Source organism: Candidozyma duobushaemuli (genome assembly GCF_002926085.2).
Source record: "Candidozyma duobushaemuli strain B09383 chromosome Unknown D_B09383, whole genome shotgun sequence".
Taxonomy (NCBI): domain Eukaryota; kingdom Fungi; phylum Ascomycota; class Pichiomycetes; order Serinales; family Metschnikowiaceae; genus Candidozyma; species Candidozyma duobushaemuli.
The window spans coordinates 1234401-1256653 of record NW_020289898.1 but is presented as its reverse complement, the minus strand read 5'-3'; the positions used below and the strand labels follow the sequence as shown (position 1 = coordinate 1256653).

General features: G+C 47.7%; 7 protein-coding genes across 7 annotated transcripts; 4 read left to right on the top strand and 3 right to left on the bottom strand. All coding sequences in view use genetic code 12, as the record gives it.

Annotated features, from left to right (window-relative positions):
• Window positions 1–60: 60 nt before the first annotated feature.
• On the bottom strand, window positions 61–2643 carry CXQ87_004135 (uncharacterized protein; the record flags this gene model as incomplete). The annotated part of the gene is made up of 2 exons (XM_025482585.1): window positions 61–1792; window positions 2369–2643. 2 exons carry the CDS (start codon window positions 2641–2643, stop codon window positions 61–63), a joined length of 2007 nt encoding a protein of 668 aa, XP_025337203.1.
• Window positions 2644–3110: 467 nt separating this feature from the next.
• On the bottom strand, window positions 3111–7351 carry CXQ87_004134 (DNA-directed DNA polymerase gamma; the record flags this gene model as incomplete). Its single annotated transcript, XM_025482584.1, has 2 exons — window positions 3111–6829; window positions 7258–7351. The coding sequence occupies 2 exons, from the start codon at window positions 7349–7351 to the stop codon at window positions 3111–3113; spliced, it is 3813 nt and encodes a 1270-aa protein (XP_025337202.1).
• An 888-nt stretch (window positions 7352–8239) lies between these two features.
• CXQ87_004133 (uncharacterized protein) lies at window positions 8240–9220 on the top strand (the record flags this gene model as incomplete). Its single annotated transcript, XM_025482583.1, has 1 exon — window positions 8240–9220. The coding sequence occupies one exon, from the start codon at window positions 8240–8242 to the stop codon at window positions 9218–9220; it is 981 nt and encodes a 326-aa protein (XP_025337201.1).
• A 163-nt stretch (window positions 9221–9383) lies between these two features.
• On the bottom strand, window positions 9384–11450 carry FGR47 (Fgr47p; the record flags this gene model as incomplete). The annotated part of the gene is made up of 1 exon (XM_025482582.1): window positions 9384–11450. The coding sequence occupies one exon, from the start codon at window positions 11448–11450 to the stop codon at window positions 9384–9386; it is 2067 nt and encodes a 688-aa protein (XP_025337200.1).
• A 1811-nt stretch (window positions 11451–13261) lies between these two features.
• Window positions 13262–15887, top strand: CXQ87_004131 (eukaryotic translation initiation factor 5A; the record flags this gene model as incomplete). Its single annotated transcript, XM_025482581.1, has 2 exons — window positions 13262–14488; window positions 15429–15887. The coding sequence occupies 2 exons, from the start codon at window positions 13262–13264 to the stop codon at window positions 15885–15887; spliced, it is 1686 nt and encodes a 561-aa protein (XP_025337199.1).
• Window positions 15888–17958: 2071 nt separating this feature from the next.
• Window positions 17959–21145, top strand: CXQ87_004130 (uncharacterized protein; the record flags this gene model as incomplete). Its single annotated transcript, XM_025482580.1, has 5 exons — window positions 17959–18181; window positions 18250–19295; window positions 19324–19419; window positions 19464–19631; window positions 20189–21145. 5 exons carry the CDS (start codon window positions 17959–17961, stop codon window positions 21143–21145), a joined length of 2490 nt encoding a protein of 829 aa, XP_025337198.1.
• Window positions 21146–21698: 553 nt separating this feature from the next.
• Window positions 21699–22236, top strand: MED19 (Med19p; the record flags this gene model as incomplete). The annotated part of the gene is made up of 3 exons (XM_025482579.1): window positions 21699–21757; window positions 21796–21979; window positions 22015–22236. 3 exons carry the CDS (start codon window positions 21699–21701, stop codon window positions 22234–22236), a joined length of 465 nt encoding a protein of 154 aa, XP_025337197.1.
• Between the last annotated feature and the right edge of the window lie 17 nt (window positions 22237–22253).

Sequence of the window (22253 nt, the reverse complement as noted above, 5' to 3'; positions counted from 1 at the left end):
TGGTGCATACAGGTGAATGGGTTTGGTTTAATATATACAAGTATCGAAATGTTGACTGCGTTAGCTTACCATGAAGCTCACGTTCTTGTAGAAGTCGAGCATGGGGTTCTCACCCTTTTTGGTAGTGGTGGCTTCCACATCAGACCATTGCTGCAAAAACTCCTTGTGCAGCTCTACCCGAGCCAATTTGCCCGTAACCTGTTTATACATGTCACTAGCCAAGGCAAAGTCTGTAGGAAACATGATGTCGAAATAGCCCTGATGGCACATGTAGGTAGACACATCCACCATTCTGTCTTTGATGACTGTTTGGACCACTGGGGCATTGTAGTAGCCAGGCATTGTGTTTGGCAAATAATTGAAATCTGAACTTATGAGGGTATGGTTTGGAAACCTGTGCTTCAAGATCTGAAAGAATTGAAGAAGCCTGGTTGGAATAAACTCTCCTGGTGTAAGATGGTCCTTGAATGGGAGGAGTCTATCCTTGACCGACGCTTTGAAGGTCGAATGGAACAAAGGATGTATGCTGTCGGTGTTGACAAAAGGCAACATTGATTTCAACAGGAGCACTTTTCCCATCATATTCCTTGTCTGGGGTAATATTGGGAAGCTGCCATTCTCTCTCAAACTCAAATATGCGTCAGCGTATCTTGTCAATTCTGGGGTGAAGAATTCGTAGAAGTCTCCCGACTCGTCTACGAGAACATGACCTTGGTAAGGTTCGCCAGTGGTGACATCATAACGGATGACATCATGAGCAAAGTTATCAAAAACCTCCAATGCAATGAAGAAACAGGGATCGTGGATCACCTTGTCCCATTTAAAGATAGACTTGTTGATGATCTGCACTTTATTCTGGTCGAGGCCTTGTGAAACTAGCTTCTGGCCTAGCGCTTGAGAGTACTGCTTGAGAGCCAATTGATCAGAGATCTCAATGATCTTGTACTGGGTTCTTCTGTAGATGTCTGGCTCGTTTTGCTTGATGAAATTCAAGATGTTGCACATGAGTGTACCATTTCCACCGCCCATTTCGTAGATTATGAGATCGTCGTATGGATAGTAGCCGTTGAGCTTGTAGTTCACGACAATGAATCTGGCCAAGGCCTCACCGTAGTATGGAGAGAAGAGCTCTGTAGGTGTGTGCCAAAGCTGATGTGACTTTTTCGTTTCTGGAAAACCTCCGCTAGCTACCAAATCTTGACGATGCACTGTTTGCGCAGCTTTGGCAAATTTGGATGTTGGAGATGCTCGAGGCATATCTTGTGGTGATATCAATGCTTTGCTAGACGACTTAGGCTTTGCTTCCTTATCTTCCGATGGAGCTCTCTCGGCCTTGACCTTGTTCACTTCTGGATTGAGCTCGTCATACTTTGTATAAGCCTTCTTCCAGGCATCCATAAACTCGTCAACGTCTTCAATCTCATTATAGTCGAATGGCTTGTCCTTGTGGAAGATCTCCACTTCTTGGGAGAAATACCCATAATGAGGGTTATAAAGGGAATCGTCAATGAAATCTGATACAAGCATTTTTGTTTTACGGGGCCTCGTTTTTAGTCTAGCCATCTTGGCAGCATTCGTTTCTGGGTACTTGTTGAAAACATCCTGGGGACTGTGGTCCTTGAAAGGATAGTTTGTGGCATTTTTGTAGATGTACTCCAAGACATTGAATGAGCTTTCACTGCCCTGTCCTTTTTGAAGCGGATGTGCTCCAATTGAGTCTGTTTTGCTGGGGTCGTTCAGGACCTTGAATGCAAAGGTATCTGGTCTGATGGAGTATTCGTGATGTTTTCCGCTATCCTCTTCCTTAAAAGGCACTTTTCGGAAATTCTGAAAAAGCAGGCGCCTGCCGGTCCTACTCACTAAGCCAGGAAGCTTCATATCATCGAGAGTGAGTAGTAGTGGATCAGAACCAATACTTCGCGATGCGACTTCACCTGGGGTAGGTTTGGTGAAAGATGGAGAAATGATTAGATTTTGGAATATTTTATAAAGATCGAGTAGCTTTGATTGCTTTCTCTGTTATGTCGAATCCAAGGTTCGGCTTTGTTTCAACGTATTTCTGATGAACTATGTACTAGGCTCAATGGCCATGCTTACTTCAATCCATGCCTGCTTGGGATGCAAATTAGTTGGACTGTGTCGTGTCGGCTGATTGGCCATACTTTCGAAAACTATCATTGAATACCTATCGCAACGGACCTGTGGAATTCTGCCCTATCGGCGCCTTCCTATCATTGTTGAATCAGAATATTTCAACCTCCACTGAACGGGCTTATGTAAATTTGTCCCAAAACAAAGCCTCATGATAACAACTTCGAGACGAAACCGGTATTCATCCTCGATGAATCTACCCAATCCGGATCGTTACCCCTCCTTCTGGAAAACAACCTTCTCCTTCCCATCAAACTCTTCCATGCACTCAATAATTGTCTTGATGTTGTCTATAGCACTGCTGACAGCAACTCGAATGACTCTATCGCTGACACCGGCAAATCGACACGTAAGTAAATTGCTTTGTATGGTGTAGTCAACTTTGATTTCGTCTTTCTTCAAAATGGGGTCCACAGACATGGTCTTCATGGCTATTTCTGCCTGAGTTTCCGTCTCAAAAGGAAGATCGAGTGTAACGATGTGATCTAGCATATCTAATGTTTCACTTTCAAAATCACGATAGTTTCAAGTAGTTCGAGAAGAGTTCATGCGCTACTCGCTTATGTTACAACTATACAGTCTTGATCGTAATGTACATTTTGGCAGTCGCCATGATTCTATGCAAGTGCTCTGCAGAGCGATTATATGGATTCGTCTGGAATCTTTGTCGTAAAGTTTCGTAGGCCTTGTTAAAGCGGAGTGTTCTGCGTGGTTGAGGAGCGGTGCTCTAGCGGAACGTCTTCCACATACTCTAAGTCAGCACGCCTAGTCAATGAATCGTAGTTAGAAGCAATAGTCTCGACAGCAGAGTACGCTGGATGATGCCTCGATAAAAACAAGTCAATTATAAGGGCGGGTGCTGATTTGTAGCACAGACGCGCTCGCTTCGAACGGCCGAATTCGCTTGATCCAGAGAATGAGGTGGGAATCATGAACGGCCCAAAAAGACATTCCACACATCAAGGTGAGTGATGTCGTCGGAAAATCTCCTTCTGCCGTTTGGGCTTGATTCTTTGCTCTATCTCGTGGCGAAGCATTCTCGGTCGCTCAAAGTTGTGGTCGTCAATCTTGGGCCAGTAGGCCCTCATGTGGAGTCTTCTCTGAGTGGCTGCAAAATTCTGCTTTCTAGGCACTGTGTTGAATTTAGTAAAGTTCAAAAGTTGTCCCCGTTTCTTTCCGGTAGTGGACCTGCTCACTGTTCGGCCGCCCCAGGCGCCGTTGACAGTGGAATAAAACGATGATGGAACATATTGCGGAGTGGATGTGAACCTCGCCCTGGTAGTATTCGCAGTTTGTGGAATAGGAAAAGCCAGTTTGGTCCGCTCATCACTCTTTGCCGATGAGCTATTTTGAGTTTCCATGGTCCAGTTTGGTTTGCGAGTTTCTTTTCTGACTTTGGATGCGGCCCGTGGTTTTGTCTTGGGTACATCAGCAGTACTTTTGACCTCTTCCAAGAGAGATGCATTACCATCCTTGACCAAGTCTGGCTCTTCCTCTGCTTTTCTTTTCCGAACATTCTTCGTGGCGGGAGATTTACGAGCAGGTTTGGCGATAGCTCTCCTCTCCTCTTTCTCTGCCTGGCTGTAAAGCATCACATTTAGCTTCCAGTCGTCCTTATCCGTGGAATTTTGGAGTCTCAATCTTTCAATCTGCATCTTCTCTGAACAGTCAGCTTGAAGCGAACTAATCACAGGTAAGCGAGGCGAAAAGGCGACACTTGATGCCGTTTTGGAGGCACTGCTCTTAGTTTTGAGTACGTCTTTCGCATCAAGGGCTTTCATGAGAGATACCATGTCGTAGGAGTTGCCAGCGGGGATAGGATCTGGATGTGATGGTGTCACGCAATCAAGCAGAACCTCTTTCCTCAAAACATGATCAATATCAACTTCGGAAAAAAAAGCACAGGATTGTGGAAGCTCGAGAATTCTTAGCTGCTCACAGAACATTGCACGGGTCCAGAGATTCGAGATCTGTAGAAGAAGTGCACATTTCAATGAATCCTCCTCCTTCGCCATATACCTCACTTCATCGTGCACTGTGATCATGAGCCGGGCATCGACTTTGTACCTTTTGAGGAGATACTCCATCGATATGACAAGCAAGTGCAAGTAGTCCACGCCACTGCTTTGAATAGTCCAGTTGATTCTCGATGTCAAGTAATTATTCTTGTTGAGATACTTTTGAGTCAATGCATCTGTGATGGAAGCACCGAGAACAGGCGTTTGAGGACGATCTTGATATGCGATAGCCTCAAGGGCGTTAAACATCACAGATTCTGTTCCACCGTGATACACACGGCGGCCAAAAATCTTAGAGTTACAACTTTGGCCCTTGGTCTGGTCATACAAAGCCACTGCAAGCTTTTGAGCTTCGTCATCTGACAAGCTTGCATTACACTGCTTCAAGAGGCGAGTTGCAAACTTGACACCAGCACCGTAAATTCTTCCGTAGTTGAAGATTTTCGCATCGTTTCGCAGAATTCCCATGATCTCAGCAGTTTTGGAATGTAAATCAGTTTTCTCAGACTTATCGCCTTCCAAAGTCATCCAGCCTAAAGATGTGCCGCCATGAATACGAAACATTGAGTCACCAATCAACGATGCAATCCAAAGCTCTTCAGAATCCACATCAGCGCCGACGAATGCGTAGCCCTTAGGAGCCTCAATCATTGCCTTGAGCTCCGACCCAATTCGAGTTGCTTTACTATTGGATGCGGTCAACCAAGTGTTTTCTGTCGCACGTCTTGTGATAGTTCCCATAGTACAAAGCTTTGGAATTATCATTCCCATATCAGAATGTGCGGAACGATCCTTCTTAGTCTTGAAGAAGCTGTTCTCCTTTCCTTGAGTATCGGAGTACACGACGAATTGCTCGGAAATACGTGCTCTATTACCAGTCCAGTAAGATGCGGTGGCATTCAAACTGAGAATTTTGGTAGCATAGTCGTACTCCGAGGTGAGAACCCCGCTATCAAAGTACCTTAGATAGCTTTTGGACATAATGATTGTGCAGCGTCTTCTGGCACCCTCGGGATGTGGAACCTTGAACAACTCGTAAACGCCATTATCACGCAACTCGGGTAGCATGGCCTCAAATTCCTCATTAGTCAAGCGAGCTTTTGTGTAATTCTTTGCGAGCATAGCATCAACAATCTCATCTTCGTATGGCACTTTGAAGCACCAACCACTGGAGTCTGTCCAGATCAAGGGATAGCCCTCCCACTTGAGACGTAGGAGCAATGGTGTGATCCGTGTCCGTACAGTGATGTTCATCTCCCTGCCCTTGTCTCCATTGTCGGAACTTGTCTTGAACAACTCTCTGTACCACTCAGGGTAACCCGTTAAGTAAGCCTGTTTGGCGGTGGGAGTTCCATCCTTACGGAGTCGTTGTTCTTTGATCGTCCAATTGAGCTGTTTAAGCCAGGGATCGTTCTCGATATCCGGTTTGAGTGCATCGTTCTTCTCAGTGATGTAGCGAATTAGTTCGTTGGCGCGGTCTTGTAGAATAGTGCCGACTTCGTCACGATTTTGCTGATATACAGCTTCTGCGCTTTCAAGGTATTGGTCCCATTTGCGTGTTGTTGGCAAAAAGAGCTTTCCAAGACTTTTGAGGGCAGCGAATGAGACTGGATGGGGGTTTCTTTCCCTAAACTGGGGGAACAATTTCTTCGTTACTTGATAAGTAGCAGTGACATCCAGGGCACAGTAGTCCATTAGTCCTTGGAAGTTATCCACCACATCAGATTTATCCTCCGTAGCAAAAGTGTCTCTTATGTCTTTGGCAAGTTTTATACCACAGTGAAATTCTGCGACATTGGCCAACGAATTGGTGGCGCCTTTATTGAGCCAAGGGTCTTCTGTTAATTCTCGTGCAAGGTCTGTCAAGGAGAAATCTGATTCAGTATCTGCAGCTCCCAGGTCTGTGTCTTCGGTTCCCGTCTCTTCTAATGCAACTTTATGCTTCTTGTGTTTTACCCATGCGGGTCGCTGTTGGGAGCAGATTCCACTCAATGCAATGTGGAGTGCCATTCCGTCTAGGAAGAAGGCTTTTGACTCCTTTATGTTGTATTCCTCAAGAATACGTGCTCTATCATAACTGACATTGTAGCCGATGAGAAGCTTCTCGTCGATCTGAGTGTTGAAGGGTATAAGCTGATTCCAGTTTTTTGACTCACCTGTGAGTACGGGAGACACCCAGCCGTACCATGCCTCGGGTGACACTGCCGTACAGAGGACAGCATAAGGCGATGCTTTGTACATGACCTCGACGTCAAAAACCAATTCTTTTTCGAGTGGGAAATCCACCTTTTCCGGCTTCTTACCAGGAGCGTAGCGGAACCAGCCGCTTTGGAACTCCCACTTGTTTGGTTGCTTCGGTAGTTTTAGATCGGAACTGAAGAACCGTTCAGCCATGTCTAGGTAAGGTTGTGCAGCTTCATAGCCGATTCTGGTGAAATGCTCGTCCAAGGTGTTCTTTCCTACGAGATCGGGCAAATTGGGTATCGTGATGGGCTCGGAGATGTTGGTTTTCTTGCCTAGGAGGTGGTTGTGCTGGAGATGCTCTTTCGTCAATTTGAGAAGCTCTGGGTTTTTGTCGGTTTGATATGCATTGGGAGGATTCTTGGGAAACACTTTTTTGTGAATATCATTGGATAAGTACTGAATTCCTAGCTGATTGACTCGGGGTAGTTCTTTGTCTTTATTGACTTGCCTAAGGACGGCACTGTGCTGAATATGTCGGGACCACTGCCTCGATAGCAGCATTGCCCTTTTGGAAATCATGATGTGAAGCTCTAGTAGAGCAATAGTCGTCCGATGTTTATTTAAAGCAGGGGCTGGTGGCGATCAGCTTAATGACGGCTATTAGAATCCTCAAAAGGGAAGGATCATGAAATGAGCCTTGACAGAAAGGTTGAAAAGGTAAATATTTGGTCACGTGCGCAGTCACGTGTACAACACGAAAACTATACGGCTGGCTGGCCGGGGCCAGAACGGTGGAGCCTATTGTTGAATTTATGAGCTGTCCTGTGAAAAGCACAATTTTTGGTTCTGTCTGCCTTCTACTTTGGCCGCGTATGGGTGTGTAAGAATGGTTGCGAAAAGGCACCTAGCAACCCAAGCGAGTCGGTAATATCAGAAAAGCCCCATTGGGAAAGCGCTGAAAATCCAGAAAGCTTCGCTGATGCAAAGTAAGCTTCCATGGAGATGGTTCGTGGACTGTACATGCAGAAGGATAATATTGTTATTAAATAACCCCAGAAGCAAAGGCGAAACCAGCCATTTGGGGAGGAGCAATTGCTGCTTATAAGCCCCAGACGCAATCGGGCATCTGTCTCAGTTGCGGTGTTGATGCACCAGATCTCTTCAACTACTACCTGGAGAGTACGGGAACTTCGTAGATTAAGTCGAGGGGAAGGCTTCAAAATCTAAAAAGGATTGGTAGAAAATGCAATTGAAGTGCTGTTTTGACTGTAGTGCCATTAATTGCCAAACCATGCTACCGTGGTGTGGAGAATCTGCGCTATCTAGTCTACTTGAGAACCAGCGGCTGCAAACCACCCACCAGAACTGGCCTAATCGTTTGAAAAAGGTACATTCTAGAGGAATCTGTATCGACTATCGTGCGTCCCCCAGTCAAAATCAAAAACCTCTCCATCATCAAAATCCCTCTGTGACCTCTCTCACTAACCCGGGTTGGCTGCAAACAATGAGCGCCACACCCTACCACAACCAACACAACACCACCAGTCCAACCAAAAATTCAAAAAAAAAAAAACCACCCGGCCAAAACAACAAAAAATCCGCCCTCCCAGCCAATCACACACCGCTACACTATTGTATATCTCGTCACCAGCTCAACAATTGGCTCGCCTGGGTCTCCCACATGGACTCAGTAACGGTACGGCGCGCCCAAAATGGAAGAAGATAAACACACGAGTGTAAACAAGCGTGGACGCTCTTTTCTGTAACGAGTCGCCGGCGCATTTTGAGCTTCACTGTTTTTTCTGTCAAGTGTCACGGGTTCTGTTTTCATCAACAACCTGCCGCAGCGCCAAACATCTGTGCCCCTACAACACTGTTTTTCTACCATGTCTGAATTCAAAGCATTCAAGAAAGCCGACTTGGCCAAGGTCGCCAGAAAAGTTGGCATTTCCGTCCGTTCCAAGGACACCAAACAGCTGTTGCTTGAAAAAATCGAGAGCTTTATCGACGAGCAGCCCGAGAGAGCAAAAGAGTTGATTGAGTCTGCCGGCCTCGAGGATGAGGTTGCTACCTTGATTGAGGACGACGATGACGAGGATGAGGAGGAAGTTTCCGCTGCCGTCGAAGTCGAGGAGGAGGACAAGGACTACAATGCTCCTGCTCCAATTTCTTTCCAGGAATGGGTGGTGGACCCAGCAATTGATGTGTTTGAGCAAGCGAGAGCCAAGGTCTTGGACTTCACCGACTCCATTGGCCTCACCACTTTGGACGTCAACGACGACTTGAGAGAGTCCTTGTCCAGAGTCGTGGCCTTGAACTACTTGGAGGTTGTTGCTGAGGCTGCTTTCTTCTTGTACACCAACGTGCCAATTGTGCCCGTCAAGCACAACAACCTGATCCACCAGGTCTTCAGAGACAACATCCCCAGATTGCAGACGAGCTCGTGGCCATCCCCCGACTTCTCTGCCTTATTAGAGTTTTCTGTCTTGTCTGTGTTTGGCAATTGGGTCATCTACGCCGTGTTGTTGCCCTTGCTCATCTCGTTCTACGTCAACTTCTCCAGAAGAGTTGTTGTGATTTCCGACGAGGACGACGAGGACGAGGACATTTCGTTCGTCGTCAGACTCTACAAGTACGACCCCTTCATCTTCGCCTTGGCCAAGGTGTTGGTCTACTACTTTGTTCTTCAGCACGGCGCCTTGTCCTCGCTCGATTCTTACACAAACATCTTCCATTTCTTGAAAAACCACGCCATCATCCAATTGGGGCTTTACCACCAATTCGTCACCGGCTTGGGTAACTTCCCAATTGTTATTGGCCTTGCCAATGTGGCTATTGGACTCTACTCGCAATTTGAGGACTTCTAATCTGCCAAGCTCCTCGCCTCTTCACTTCTAACATTGTGTTTGTCCTATCTTTCAAGTCAACTGATTGTTTGTGCCCGCAAACGTTTTTATAGTTTATCTCCCCTTTTGATTTTACGTTGTCCTATAATACGCCATTACTATTACCGTTTCCATTCCTGTAGTTTTACCTGACGGGCCACCGAGTGTTCACGTTCATCAAGTCGAGATCCTCAGTGAGCTCGTCTGCGTTGGCCGCTGCTGGTCCAACGAACTGCTTCATTATTTTGGCCACAAGTGCTGCTTCACTGCGTTCTTTGCTGGGCTCTTCTCCTAACAAGGGTTTGGGCGCCGCTCTTCTACCCGGCCTTCTCTTGGTTGTCGATGCTGTGCTGTCAGAAGCATTTGAATCCGATCCAGACGTGATTCTGTCGTACAATGGACTCTGGAAGATCTGGTGCCTGGAGAATTTGCCCTTGAGGGCCTGATCCTTGGCACTTAGCTTCGTTGGAGCATCTCCAGTGACTAGTTTGAATTCTTCTTCAGTTGCCAATGGCATAAAGTCATGCACCAGAGGTGAATGCTCCCGACTGGTGTAGACCTTGTTGAAGTTTGCAACCTTCACGTCGGGTGGGTTGTTCTCTCCCCTGTCTTCGTTGATGGTGGCATTACGAAACACCTGCTTGACATCGTTGGAGTAATCTTGTTCCACGAAGGAATTCACCAAATTGGCGCTGTCCTTGCTTCTCAAGTTCAATATCTCGGCATCGGGGCCAATACCGGCAAGCACCAGTTGTTGGTGTTCGAGAAAGTGCTTGAGCTTGCGCAACTTATTGATGATGATCCTGTTGAGGCCCTTGTAGGTGCTGTTGGACGACTGGTAGAACAATTGTGCCGCCTTGAGCTTCTCATGATTGTGATAGAGCTTCAAACGGAGCAATTCGTGATCCCGCTCGTTTTTCCGATTTTGAATAAACTCATTGAGCTCGACATCGTCTGTGGACAAATTTTTGTCATTGAGGGAGATTCTGCTGTTCTGAAGGTTCCGTAAACGCTCTAGTAGCTTGAGCTTACGAGCAGCATACACTTTTTTCTTGTGATAGTCGACAAACCGTGTCACGGTGTTCGCTGACTCCAATAGCTCTCTCCTCCTCTTATCTTTTGTACCACCTCCAGCGTTCACAACGTCCTTTGCGTGTCTCAAGTATGCTGGAAGAGGCATCACATCAGATGCACCCTCGACTATGTCTTCTTCACTCCATTCGTGAGTCTTGAGAACCAGCAGGGAGTCTTGTTCTTCAGAAGGCGCCACTCGTAAATACTCCTTTCTGAGATCCGAATGCACCTCAAGCAAATTGGGCCTGTCGTTTGCATGAATGTCAAATACATTGGTGGTGTCGACTTGTTTCACGTATCTGGCGTAGTCGTCCCGTTCAGCATCCAGATCCGTTTCACTCTTCACACCTTCTTCGCCCTCAGGATCCAGCTCCTGCTGCCTATCCTTAATCCATCGGTCGAGCTTCACTACATCAAACCCGAGTGCTTCCAGCTCCGACCGTATATCCACGATCGAGCCTGCTGCACTAGCCACAACCATATCCACCCTTGGCAAGTGCTCCAGAGCCTCAATCCACTCCTCAAAAACCTCTCCTGGGGTTAAGGGTGCCTTCTGTGCCATCAATGGGTAAGGCATGTAGCGTGGAGGAGGGAACGGTAGTGGCGGTATCACGGGCCAGATTATGCTATCATTCATACCGAAGCGTTTAATTTCAGCCCGCTCGTATGGCTGTTGTGTTGTGTGCTGCTGTTCCACAGGGCTGATTGTTGGCTTCAAGAAGGTATCGTTCAAGTGGTAGTCAGGTCGGAGGGCCGGAACTGGCGGATATATAAAAGGCACAGCGATTCCACCCTCTGCTTTCACCTGTTCATGCGGTATTAATGGCTGTGCTGGTGGCGGAAAGAAGTGCAATATCTGGTCTATCTGTGCCTTCCGTTGTAGGGTCTCCTCGTCTGAGTATTGTTGCAAGTCTGAAAAGAAGTCGTGTTCATTGTAGGGAGAAGCCAAAACGGGCATTATGGAAGGAGGCACAGCATGTCTTAGCGGAGCATCTAGTCCCAGTTCGTGGTTTGAAGGCGGTGGTAGCTGTGCCATGACCTTGGTGTCGTTGTGGTCCCGAGTAGGTTTTTTGAAAACCCGGGCCAATTCCTCCGGCGTGGGCAACTGCTCCGGGAGGGGTCTTTTGAGAGACGACATGGCCAAAAAAAAATCCCTGTTGGTTTGGAACAGACCCTAGGAATGGGATTTATTGGTGGGTGCAAAAAGAGTTGGTGGACAAAAAGTGCGAGAAAAAAGCGTCCCAGCAGCCGTGGGTCACAAGTGTCTGGAAGGGAGGTTTTTGCAAGGGCGGGGGGAAATTAATAAGGGATTCTTTTTTAATGGAGCCGTTGGGATATTGGGTCTGTAAAATTTGGAGTTTCGAAAACAATTTTACTTTTGCAAGTGGTGGGTTGCGGCGCACAATTGTTAAAAATTGATTAGCCGGTGTTACATTAGGCACGACGTAGAACAATGGTGTTTAGCAAATAAATGTTAGAGGTGGAAATTATGGGGTTAAGTTGTCGTGGATATTTTAACTATACTTTGGTGATTGCAAATAAAGTATTTCACCTGCTCTTTTTTAATGATTGGCGGGTTGGTCCATGGTCACCGGTTGAGGCTAGTGTGAGCATGAAGCACCCATCGGTATTTAGAGATATCAGTACAACAGAATTCGAAATTTACCTCATTGAGTCTTTGCAACTTGTTGTTCTCGACTTTGGTCAATTCCATAGATTCGTTTCTACTCTTCTTTTGCTTTGTTTTCTTTTGACTAACTGGGGCAACGAGTTGCAGCCGAGGCGGATTGCAAAGCCTTGTGAGGTGGATGAGAAAGTCCTACAAGGCGCATACTTAAGGAGTCCGAAATTTGATTTACTATCATCTCAAAAGGAGAAGAAAACTTAGGATCCAAATTGAAAAGCTACATTTCGATTGAAGATGACCACAGTTAATTGGAATTCATGTGGAGGTGGGACATGCGGCCACATTCCGCAGCTAAGCGTGAAGAAGGCGGTCACAAGACAGACTAAGTTGATGTTATGAAGATCAAAAAACAGCTTAGTGCTTTTAACTGTGGCTTTATGAATCGGAGTCCACTCACGTCGAGCCTTCATTTACGCTTTTACTTACAAATATGAAGATTGTTCAAAATGCCGCTACGGAATGCTGCAGCTTTATATCCAGCAAGCTTCTGTGGCGGCCTCAATTGAGTTCCTAAATATGAATAACCGAGTACTCCTTCTTCCTACCTTCAACCGTGGTCAATGGCTGCGAAATGCTGTTTCACCTTGTTAACATGCCCTTCCACGTCTTGACGCCTTCAGATAAAATGATTTTCTTCTCAATTCGTCGTTTAATTTCTGAATGACTTTTAGTTTATTTAGTCCACTGCCGTTGGGTCTCTCGTTTCATGACTAGCCTGGTGGTTGCACAGCAAGAGCTCACCAGTGCAACACAACCCAAATCAATAACCCCACAAAATCCACTCAATTAAACCAAAGGCCCCTGGTTTACTCTTAAAAATTTATAAAAACAAACTTATTACCCAGATCCATCCCATATCCCCCATTTTGTCCATCTCGGGAAGCGTCGTGCCCGACCCATCTCCGGCGTCTAGCGCTACATCGTTCTGTTATCCCTATACAAAACATCAACTTCTACTCCAACACCTTCCTGACCTCGACTGTGGACAGATCCATCGCCGCCTAGCCACGCAAGCCCCGGAATCCACATAGAAGCGCGTCTGTGCCGTTGATTTCCTATTTGTGTTTCCTGGCTCCTATCTGTTTATACTTTCGTCTGACTATCAGAAGCCCAGCTCCACAGACAAGAGGCAGGAGAGCCAATACTAGCCCTAAGGCCCAAGCTCCTTAAAATCACTAGAATAAGTCTTCAATTGACCCCCACATTTGAAATTCAAAAGCTGTTTCACTCGTCGTCCAACAGCCATATTCATATAACAAGCCATGCCGCCTCGCAAATCAGCAAAGACGGAGTTTGAGCCCAAGGCATTGGTTCTATCAAAAATGACAGGCTTCCCCGCCTGGCCGTCTTTTGTTATGCCCTCAGATATGATCCCTCCCGCCATCATGAAAGCGAAGAAGAAAACCACCAACACGTGTGTCATCTTCATACCCGATGGCGACTTCAACTGGATGAACGAAAAGGGCTTGGAGCTTCTAACGCCGGCCAAGCTTGACACTTACTTGCTGAAGGTCCCCAAGGACAAACTCAAAAACAAGCCCAAGAAGAAAACCGGTCGCACGAATAATGTTGCCGAAGCCTATATTGCAGCCAAAGGCTTACAATTTGACGAATTTATGGATGAACTTGCCGCCGTCAACAAGGGCGTTGCAGGAGAAAATGATGATGAAGATGACGAAGAGGAAGAAGATGAAGTGGACGAGACTGGCGAGGCCGAAGATGCCAACGACAACGACGACGCTGCCAACAACTCGATAGAACACGAGTCTGACACCGACTCTAAAAAGGGAAGGCCATTGCCGAAAGCTCGCAGAAGAGGGGGTTTAAGAAGCTCCTCTCGCAATGGCAATGGGAATGCCCAAAGCACCCTGGAAGAGGAGCCAATTGAAGACGAGAAGGATAGTGACGTCGAGTCCGACAGCTCACGATCCAGAAAGAGAACACGCGGGACTGCTTCATCGGCGCCTCCCAAAAAGCGTGTTGTGTCCAACTCCTCCGTGACGGAAGAGACCAACGGCAGCGGCAATGGCAATGGCCGCTCTGCATCGCCCAAACCCATCTCCGAGAAGGATAGACAGCATCAGTTGTGGTTGTGCCGGATCAAACTACAACGATCTCTCATTCAGAGAAACCAGCCTGTGACCCCAAAGGACCCCAAGCAGTTCCCACCTCCCACAGTTGACGAGTTGCTGGTAGCCAGATTGATATTGCATCGTCTTGCCGACTTCCCCTTGAACGTGGAGCTTTTGCGCGAGACCAAGATCCACAAAGTGTTGAAATGCATTCTTAAGGATGAAGATTTAGCATACGAAGAGAGCTTCAAGTTGCACGAGAAGTGCAATGAGCTCTTGGACAAGTGGAAGGATATGATCGAGAGCCTCAAGCTCGAGAAACAGGCAAAATACGAGTCCCGCTTGAGCAGCCAGGCTCCAGAAGACACGGAGATCACTCCCAAGTCGCTCAAGGGCGAAGATGCAGAAAAAGTAGAGGTCTAACCTCTTTCCCTCCAACCTGGCCACCTCGCATTACACATCAAGCCCTCTTCAGTTCTTACAAAGAAGCTATCTGCAGCTGTATTATACCGTGACATAACATGGTCACGACCCATATATCATGCAAGTGTCGCCTTCGGCCGCAGCAGCACTTGCCTAATCATGTCGACAAAAGCAGCAGGCCAATATATCGCCCACATAATGTACAAAAGAGCTTCGATTTTGCAGCCATTGGACGAAGATCACTGGGTGTTGGAATTGGCGGGGCACTTAACCCCGTGCAACTTCGTCACGTGATCTTCCAGCCATCTGGCAACAACCGCCTCCTTGTAGCCACTCCTAGACAGCCGCAGCCTCGGACAGTGCTGACGCTTGCCATCGAGGCCATTGGCAGTGAGAGATCTGGACCTGCATACAGACGTCTTTATTGGCGTTTTCTCATCTGCCCCAGAGAATACAGGAATTTGTGGTTCGCGAACGCTGTCTCTGAGTCGCCAGATCGTGGCCGGGTAACCCGCCAGGGCAGTGTCAATTCTGGACATTGTCGAAGAAGCAAACGCAAAAACACATATTCCAATGAAAATGACAAAAATATATTGAAAAATTTCACAGCCTTATATATAAAGTTGCAGTCAATTGTGGGGATTTGTCCCGAGTAAGGCAAGCGTTCGCACCCAGGGTTCCCTTTTTTCGGTGGGCATCCAACGACTGCGGAAAAAAAAAATACATCCCATTGGAATTTCTTCCTCCTCCTCTTTTCCATCACATATTCAGAAAGTAAAATGGCTGACGAAGAAGTATGTAAAAGTGAAGTTTTTGGGTTCTAGCACCTTGAAGAAGTGATTAAAGGTAACAGGGAACCCAAATTAGTGGGGATCAGGGGCCAAGAGAGCCAATGAGACCGTGGCGACATAAGCACCGAAATACTAACGAACAGCACGTCTTTGAGACCGCCGATGCTGGTGCCGCTTTGACCTTCCCAATGCAGTGTTCTGCTTTGAGAAAGAACGGTCACGTTGTCATCAAGGGCAGACCTTGTAAGATTGTCGACATGTCCACCTCCAAGACCGGTAAGCACGGTCACGCCAAGGTCCACTTGGTCGCCATTGACATCTTCACTGGCAAGAAGTTGGAGGACTTGTCCCCATCTACCCACAACATGGAGGTTCCTAACGTTTCTAGACAGGACTACCAGTTGTTGGACATTGACGATGGTTTCTTGTCTTTGATGACCGCTGACGGTGACACCAAGGACGACGTCAAGGTTCCTGAGGGTGACATTGGTGACAAGATCCAGAACGACTTTGAAGACGGTAAGGACTTGATCATCTCTGTCATCTCCGCTATGGGTGAGGAGGCTGCTATCTCCCACAAGGAGGCTCCAAAGGGTGCTTAAATGTACAGATAAATACATATTACTGCAAATCCAACAAAGTGTAGGTTGAGTAGGTGTCTGGGTATCGCTGAGTGCTGAGTGAAGAGGTGAGCCGGTCGTATAGCGGTGGAGGTTATGAAACCTCCGTGGAGGCAGCAAATGAACATTACTGGCAAGAGAATAAGCATTGTTGTCAAAACAGCGAGAAGAAGAGAGTGAGCTCAGATGGAGGTGAATTTGAAGGTTGGAGATGAGATGAGGTTGTGGTGGAGCTTCAGATGATTCTGATTGAAAATGTGCTACTATAGCTTCAGCTAATAGTTTTCATCGTTTAAAAAACCTCCTAATTAGACTGTCAATTTCTCGTAACAGTCTTGTCTTCCTAAATCACGCTTGTCTTCCTAAATCACGCTTGTCTTCCTGAATGAGCCCACTAGAAGACAATTTCCACCCCCGCAAAATCGAGAATCTCGATCTCGGACATGCCATCCTCATAATTCCCACTTCGTGACCGACTAAACAAGATCCTCGAGGCTTATAGTTTTAGATTGGCAATTGCATGTATTTCGACACGCTGACACCCTAATGTCGTCAATCTGACTTATGAGGAAATCGACTTGCTTTGGATTTTCACCATGCTGGCTAGACCTTAAGGATGCAGACATCCCAGACCGTAAGGCTAAATCAGCTGCCATTGGCATGATCCTGAATGAACCCTCGCCGATTGTTCGAAGCCCAGCATTGTGACAAATGGCGTACCTGGAGAAACCTACAAAGAAAGCACAAATTCGAATCGCCCTTTCCCTCCTTTTGTTGCAACCATTTCCCCAGATCCACTTGGCTCCATTTTACGACACGCACTTTTCTCACCTCCACTTCTCGACTTATCAAAGCTTTTTAAAATCCTCCCATTTTTTCAAATCTTTTAGCATCTTCGGAATTGCAATCTTGAAGTGCCACACGAATTGAAGGTCTCAACATCTAGAGTAGGAGCCGTTCAATACACCCCGCCTTGACCTATGCGACAGGCATGACAGCACCAAAAATCAGACAATAAGCCAGATCGAGCTTCCTGTTCACTTTTAAATCTTAGCACCAGGCCATTCGTAATTGACCAAGAAACTCAAATCGCAAGAAATTGTCAAATTTCTTTTGTTCTCGGACTTTGTCAAATTTCCCTGTTCGTATCTTAATTACCCTTCGGCTGTAGCTGTCATTCATAGTGAGGAGGCTTTTCGCAGCCATTCCCCCACCTGCTCCTGTTGTGTTCGGGCATGGCCGGTCCCCACTCTGGGAAGTAGAAAAATGTCGCATTCGGGCAAAAAATTGAAATGACCATAATGTAGAGACCAAAGTCGAGGATCTTAATGTTTGGCTTCACTGGAAAGCCGATTTGCGCTTCCCTCGATTTTGCCGGGGGTGCTGTAATAAGATCGCGACATTGTCGCACGATTGCAAAAATGTCGTCCTTAATTACCCCCATGATCCCCCACACAGTTGGCCCACCAATCTTCCCAAAGCAAAACTAACAAGATACCAATAGCAAGAACCATTATGGTAACCCCCTTCAGCTAATTATACATTCTATGTATAGTGTGCCGGCCACTCTAACTCGGGGCTCCTGAGGCAGCGACGACATTGTCGCGCCGCCCTGCCTCAGATAAGCCGGGCCAAGGCGCAAGTGGTAGTCGAAGCAAATATCAACCACATTCTTCATTTCTTGAAAGACCCGATCCTGGATCTTTCTGGATCTTTTGCTTTATTATATAGGGGTGCGATTCACCTCCAACATCACGCCGCGATCTGGTGTTCAGGAACCTCTTCCCCACAGAAACAAGTCGATCTGGGGAATCTCCACGAAACACTGTGGGAGGAAAGCATCATCTATAATTGACTGATTTTTACGTCCAAGACAAAGGAAACTCGCTGCTTCAGCAGGCACACTAGTCAGGTTTCGTCTGCCACGTTCTATTCGTTCATCTCCTCGAGAACTTGACCGCCCACTTCATCAAGTCCTCGAAATTCAAGATTCATCTTAGTCCCTTCATTCGTGTCAACCCCGTAACTCCGGTGGCTCCTTCGAAACATAATAATGTCGACAATCAGTGATTTCCACGCCCACACACTAGCTGTGGCCTCGGTGTATACCGACCCCACGGCTACTTCCACGCAAACCGGAGATTCAGACTCCTCGTCGTCTTTTGTGGGAAACACGCCGTCAACAGTGCTTTTCTTTTTGGCCATGCTGGTTGGCGTCGCCATAGCGTTTGTGTTCATTTTCTTCACCATGAGGTACTTTGTGCGTTCCCGCTATGGTCTCCACATATACCCGTGGCCCACCATGGGATGATGTTCACTGCAAACGTGGGACCTGACCGTGTAGCATTGAGTCATTCGCCGTCCGACCGTGAGCTTGATTGGTACTTGACGTATCTCAGAAATAATCATTTCTTTCGAGATGACTTTTTCGAAAGACGATATCTTTCGGCCGTCGAAGGCCTAGATGCCTTGGCTGCGGGACGCCGGCGTAGACGGCGTAGAAGAGGAAGGTATCTGAAAATGAAGAAGCTTACGATAGCCCAGGTGGACCGCCTTTTCCCCAAGACATCATACGCTGAGTGGCTCCATAATGGCGACACAGAAGACGACTTGGCCCTGGTTCGAATGGACATGGGAGGTGAACATGAAAAAGTTAATGCTACGACGACAGTTCAAGGTGACTTTGAGGTCATCGAGCTTCGGCGTCTTTCTTCACCTGACCAAACAACTCCTGATATCGATGCCACTTCCCTGGCCACGTCTAATGTCAAAACCGAGCTTCACTTCGACTCTGGAAGCTGTGCAATTTGCTTGGATACTTATGAACCTGACGATGTCGTCAGAGGCCTAATATGTGGTCATGTTTTCCATGCAGAGTGTGTCGACCCTTGGTTGACCCGCCGGCGTGCGTGCTGTCCTATTTGTAAGAGAGATTACTACAAGGAGAATAACAGAGAAGCTAATGTTACTGAGCGTCCAGAGGGATTTTTCCACAACACTAATACCGAGAGGACAGAAGAAAACAGGACAGAAGAAAACAGGACAGAAGAAAACAGGACAGAAGAAAACAGGACAGAAGGAAACAGGACAGAAGAAAACAGGACAGACGAGCACAGAACCGAGGATCTTTCTCAGCCTCAAGAGGTGGATTTGGCCGAGGCAGGTAATACCACCGACCGTGAAACCGATAATAATACGACCCACACAGAAGAAGATTTCACGATCAATTACGATGTTTTACGAAATGACCCCAACCTACGCAACCTTCTCAACGAGCTCATTCCGCTTTCGGAGCGAGCCAATGCCATCTTGCGGGCCAGGACACGCTTGATCTCGAGCTGGCGGCCCATGTGGTGGCAAACAAAAAGTTTTCTAATTGCTGGAAGCGCAGTTTCTGGCGACTCATGGGATCTCCAAGGAGGATATGTTTAATTGGGCGGTGATCTCGCTCTACTCCGAGGAACAAGCCCAGCAGGCAGAGGAAGGACGGGACGACGTCAGCCACGACTTCCCTGTGCTGCACTTGCCCATGTGGAAACGCTGGAAACGCTGGACGAGCCGGCTCAGGAAACTGTGCAGATGGAGCAGATAGCGCTGACAGAAGCACCCGAGGCACAGCAAAACGAAAGCCGCCAAAGTCCTCGAAGATCACAGGAAAGCGAAAACAGCGTTTACCACAATGCTGAGGACAATACTGAGGATTTGGCAGAAGCTGCTCGGGAAGTGGTAGACAGACGGGTTTGACCGTACGGCTGCAAAATGAGACATGCAGAACTACCTAACCAGTCGATTCAACCCACTCCACGCAAACAGTTTTCTTCTACGACACTGCTACGACAATGTCACTTGTATTTATGAATAATACCGGCATCTATGCCATGGTTACGTGAAAAAACGTGAAAAAAGTGCTAAAATCCCTAGATCAACATCCCACCATCTCTGTTAGCTACTGCGCGCACAAGTAAAAAAATTTTCTGATTTTTCAGCTTAAGAAACACTAACCGTCATGCGTATGTAACAAGTAACCAGGAAGACGTCGTGAGACCCTGGCGATGTGACCAATCGCTTCCTCGTCGTCATTTAGCCCCCGGGCCAAACCCCGGCCGCCCAGATCACATGTACTAACAATAGCACCAAAGAAGAACGTGAGGAAGATGGACCTTGGTCCTTTTTGAACGACGAGTCCGTCGGAGGCGGCCTGTGGCCGATGCCGAAGTCGACATGTCGTCGATCGGTGTCCCTGTGGGCGGCTCCTCGGGTGCCCTGTGCTGAGAAGCACCGAGTTCTCGGAGCAGTATGCTAGAAGAGACAGAGAGGAGATTCCTATTCCAGATGCTCCTCCTTACAAGGCCCGTGTTGGCAATTTGCCTTACGATGCCACTGAGCCCGCCTTGACCCGTTTCTTCGAGGACCGCTTGCAGGCCAGAGATATCGTCACCGATGTGAAGTTGCCTATGGACAACATGACCGGCAAGCCCAAGGGATTTGCCTTTGTCACCTTCAGCGAGAGAGCCGCTTTGGAGGAGGCGTTGAACTTGACCATGTCGGAGTTCAACGGCAGAAAGATGTACGTGAACGTCGCTGCTCCACAGAAAACCGATGTGTTTGATCTCGACTGGAGACTGGCCAGAGGTCCTCCAGGTGGAGGCAGAAGAGACAGAGAAAGAGAGGAGGTTGACTTGGACTGGGGTGCTGCCCGCTCGTCCGGTCCTGTTGGCGGTGGTGGCAGAGAGAGAGGTCCTCGTGGTCCTAGAAGAGAGGAACCCGACCTTGACTGGGGTGCCGCCAGAGGTTCTGGAGTGCTTCCACCCAGAGAACCCAGAGAGAGAAGAGCCAGACCCGACGAGCCAGAGCTCGACTGGGGCAGTGCCAGAAACGCCTCGGGACCTTTGCCTCCCAGAGAAAGAAAGCCCAGAAGAGACGAGCCCGAGTTGGACTGGGGTGCTGCTCGTGGATCCACTGGTCCCTTGCCTCCACGTGAGAGGCTGAACAGAAAGCCCAGGGAGGACACCCTCGACTGGAGCAGAGGAGGCGCCGCCACCAAAAAGAAGGACGAGAAGGAGTTTGACTGGAAGAGAGGCCAGGCTTTGGAGCCTCGCAAGAAGGAGACTCCCAAGAAGAAGGAGGAGGCCGCTGCTGGCCCTCAGAAGTCGTTGTACGATGTTTTGTCTGTGGACGACGACGAGGACGACGAGGAGACGGGGCTCGAGCAGAAGGTGGCCGACGTGAAGTTGGAGTAAGACCCGTCCGCTAATGAAAACGGCCCGAGGGCTCCCCGACGGCTCCACTGTATATTATGACTGCTATACGGGACTCATAGACCGCCATGTTTAACAATACACATCTGAAGGGAGTGGCACTAGTGTAGGATACAACTGGTGGAGCTTCTGGTGGAGAAGTCATGTTTGATTGTCGGAATGTTGGGATGCTGTCTCATCGGTATGGTGATGTGTGGTTTCAATTAAGCTATATTGAAATTGATGAAGCTGAAGGGTAAACCTACAGTCAAAAATATAAAGCAAAAAAGGGATCACGTAGAATCGGATATATGAGGTGGTTACAGAGCGGACCCTTCATTTTGCAGCCATGCGATACCCCAAGCAACCCCACTCCAAACCACAGAATTCCACAAAATAGCCTCATGTTTTTTCTTTTTCTTTTTGCCTTTTCCTCAGTGTATATAGAAAAGCCTTTTCTTTATTCAATTACATCCACCTGGTCCACCTCATCCATTCACCAGCCTCACTATATACCACCATCTTTCGCACTGTACAATCTAACATCAACTACTCCATGACTGAACCCAAACCCGAGGGCTTGGAAAGCTACTACCTCATAGACGCAAATGGTATGTTCAATAAGGAGCATCTTGCATCATCACTAACCCCAGCGAAATACACACTGCCGAGCCATCGCCGCTAGATAATCTCCTCAAGATGTATGGCCTAGAACCTATAGCAAAGCTGCTCGAACGTACAAAGCCGGACGGCTCCAAAGGCGTCAAACTACGCAAGTCTTACAAAAATCACATCCAGGACTTACCCGGAAAGCATCAAATACCACCGGCAAAGGCCGTTCCAGCTGCGCTCTTGGACCCAACTTGAGCCAGCAGCCTGACCTAATCCACGAGCTTGACGCTGATTTGTTGAATCACGCCTTGAAGTTCGAAAAGACGCCAGTGAACGGCATTCCCGGTTTCAACCCGGCGGAGTTGGCTATCAGCGACCAGCTGACCCTAATGAGAGGAGATGACATGAGCGAGAATGACGAGAATAAGAAAAAGAGAAAGAAGAAGCAGGCGTCTGTGGACGCCAAGAGGCAGCATATATAATGCGTTGCATATATTAA